Below are 2,742 nucleotides of genomic sequence, written 5' to 3'. Positions count from 1 at the left end.
CAACATTAGATCATCCATATAGGTAAAATACATAAGTAAAATCCATTGACATTAAGTATAAATTCCAGAGGTTACACAGATAACTATCAAAATAGCCATACCTAGAACTCAGGAGTATGACTAATTTCATGAATGCTTATTGTACATCTCATGATTTTTGAATAAGTTGTTTATAGCATATTATGATTTGATAAATAGTAGGCATGTAAGGGTGTCATAGATATAGCCCCATAATTTTTACATGTTTGAACTGTTAGGTATAAGAAGAAAGTAAAATTGAGCAGTAAAAGTAAGTATTTACACTCTCTGAAGGACATAGGTAATAATAGCAGCTGATGAATTCGAAGGCTACGTGGCTTTGTTAATTATTGATCTTTGAAAAAGCTATTGTTTTTGCTCCCCTTACAGATTGCTACCCAACAATGGATGATAAGAATCAAACAGCTGTGACTGAATTTTATTTCGTGGGCTTAACAGATCATTTTCCACAGAAGATGATTCTTTTCTTGATATTTTTGTTTGTGTATCTTGTCACATTGGGTGCCAACTTGGGGATGGTTGCCCTTATCTGGATGGATTCCCGACTCCACACCCCCATGTACTTTTTTCTTAGCCACTTGTCCCTTGTGGATGTCTGCTCCTCTTCAACCATTGCTCCAAAGATGTTGTGGGACATCTTTCTGGAGAGAAAAGTCATCTCCTTCGTAGGCTGTGCTCTACAGATGTGGTTTTTTGGTCAGCTTGAAGTGACTGAGTGTTTCCTCCTGGCTGCTATGGCTTATGATCGGTACATAGCCATCTGCAACCCTCTGTTGTACCCGGTCACCATGTCCCAGCGGGTCTGTGTGCAGCTGGTGGCAGGGCCCTATGCCATGGGCATTCTAAATGCCTTTACTCAAGAGACCTTTACTTTTTGCTTACCCTTCTGTGGTCCAAATGTGGTCAACCACTTTTTCTGTGACATTCTCCCTGTTCTCTCCCTGGCATGTGCCGACACTCAGAACAACAGGTTGGTTCTTTTCATCTTGTCTGGAGCTATTGTGATACTCAGTGGCCTGATCATCACAGTTTCCTATGTCTGCATCCTGGTGGCCATCCTGAGGATCCAGACCGCTGATGGGAGGCAGAAAGCTTTCTCCACTTGTTCGTCTCACCTGACAGCTGTCTCCATCCTCTATGGGACTCTCTTCTACATCTATGTTCTGCCTAGCTCCAGTTCCTCTCTTAATATCAATAAAGTGGTTTCTCTATTTTTTACTATGGTCATCCCTATGCTGAACCCCCTGATCTACAGTCTGAGGAACAAGGAGGTGAAAAATGCATTCAGGAGCAAGTTTGAAAGGAAAAGGCAGTAATGTGATTCAGTAATGGGTGGTAAGAGAGAGGAAATCCTTGAGTGTGCCCTGTACCAGGTCATTCCCATAGGGTTACTACTGTTCATATGGCTTTCACATCAATCTTGTTCTTTGGGAAATGATGGAGAACACAAAAGAAAATGTAATTTATGCCAAAAAAATCCAGGAGCACTTTTATGTATTCTTATATATGAGAAGATAATTTATTCCAGACCAGAAAAGCAAATATTTTAATGGAATGATCAAAAGAGTTCATTAAGGAAGGTTTCATAGACCTTGTTAAAAGTTGAATAATAGAAAGTGGGCGTACAGTAGCAAAACAGGTGTCTCACTATGCGTGAATGTCCCAATGGGAAAGTGTTGGAATATATATATATATGAAGCACAGTAGAAAAATGAAACACATAGAGAAATACACCAGGTAATGAATGGCTAATTGATACAACTGGAAATGCAAAGGGTCCCAAATTATGAGTATATATAATTATGTTATATTCAATATATAAGATATATTAAATATATAATATATTATATTTAATATATATATAATTGCTCAACTTCACAATTACTTGAGTAAATGAAATCAATTTTCCCCCATCAATCAGATTGGCAAACCTTAAAATCATTATGATCAAGGTGTAGTAAGGTTACCATTTGGACATAAACAATAATTTTATATAAAGCTAAATGTAACTAGGTGTTACTAGCTACATTTACATAAAATAATTTATAATTTTGTGATTTCTATTAAAATGAACATTATCTTTGACCTAGCTGTCTTAAATTTGGAAATCTGTCATAAGAATATGAATACCAGAAACAAATGTGCAGTACTTTTTATAGAGGAAAAAAAAAAAAAAAGAAACAATCTGAATATGCGTTTTTAAAAGAAACATATTTTTTCTTTAATGTTGTGCAGGTAATTATAAAAAGGATATGTTAGATGTTCATGCTTTGGTTTGAAGAGAACTCTTTGAAGTAATCATTGATAGAAAAAAATCAAGTCAAAGTTTAATCTGTAGAACTGATCATAATTTGTTAAAAGAAAAGATAAAAAGGTGAGGGTAAAAGCTACCCAATGTGTAAATGATATTCGTATGTGCATATGCACATGATGATAGAGAGAAGAGTGGAAGGCTACAGGCCAAGCTGTTAACATCAGTTAGTTAAGTAGTATGACATTGGAAGTAGTGAAGGGGTCATACTCATCTAAGTTGTTGCACCTGTTTTACAACCAATGTTCTTCTTTTTATAATTAAAATTGACTTTTGGAAAGCTGCAGTCCATGTCAAAACTGAATGAATGAGTGAATGAATGAATAAATATATCAGTAAATAAATAAATTGAAGGGTTGAACTCAATGTCTTTGTAGTTGGAGTCAAGCATG

General features: G+C 35.8%; 1 protein-coding gene across 1 annotated transcript; it reads left to right on the top strand.

Moving 5' to 3' along the window:
• The first annotated feature begins 422 nt into the window (after window positions 1-422).
• On the top strand, window positions 423-1,355 carry LOC118628696 (olfactory receptor 5G3-like). Its single transcript, XM_036259630.1, has one exon. The coding sequence runs from the start codon at window positions 423-425 to the stop codon at window positions 1,353-1,355; it is 933 nt and encodes a 310-aa protein (XP_036115523.1).
• Window positions 1,356-2,742: the final 1,387 nt, after the last annotated feature.

Source organism: Molossus molossus, unplaced genomic scaffold (assembly GCF_014108415.1).
Source record: "Molossus molossus isolate mMolMol1 unplaced genomic scaffold, mMolMol1.p scaffold_m16_p_13, whole genome shotgun sequence".
In the NCBI taxonomy this organism is placed as follows: Eukaryota; Metazoa; Chordata; class Mammalia; order Chiroptera; family Molossidae; genus Molossus; species Molossus molossus.
This window is presented reverse-complemented; position numbering and strand designations above follow the sequence as displayed.

Coding starts and splice junctions, on each gene's coding strand:
- LOC118628696 (XM_036259630.1), top strand. CDS start 423: ATGGATGATAAGAATCAAACAGCTGTGACTGAATTTTATTTCGTGGGC.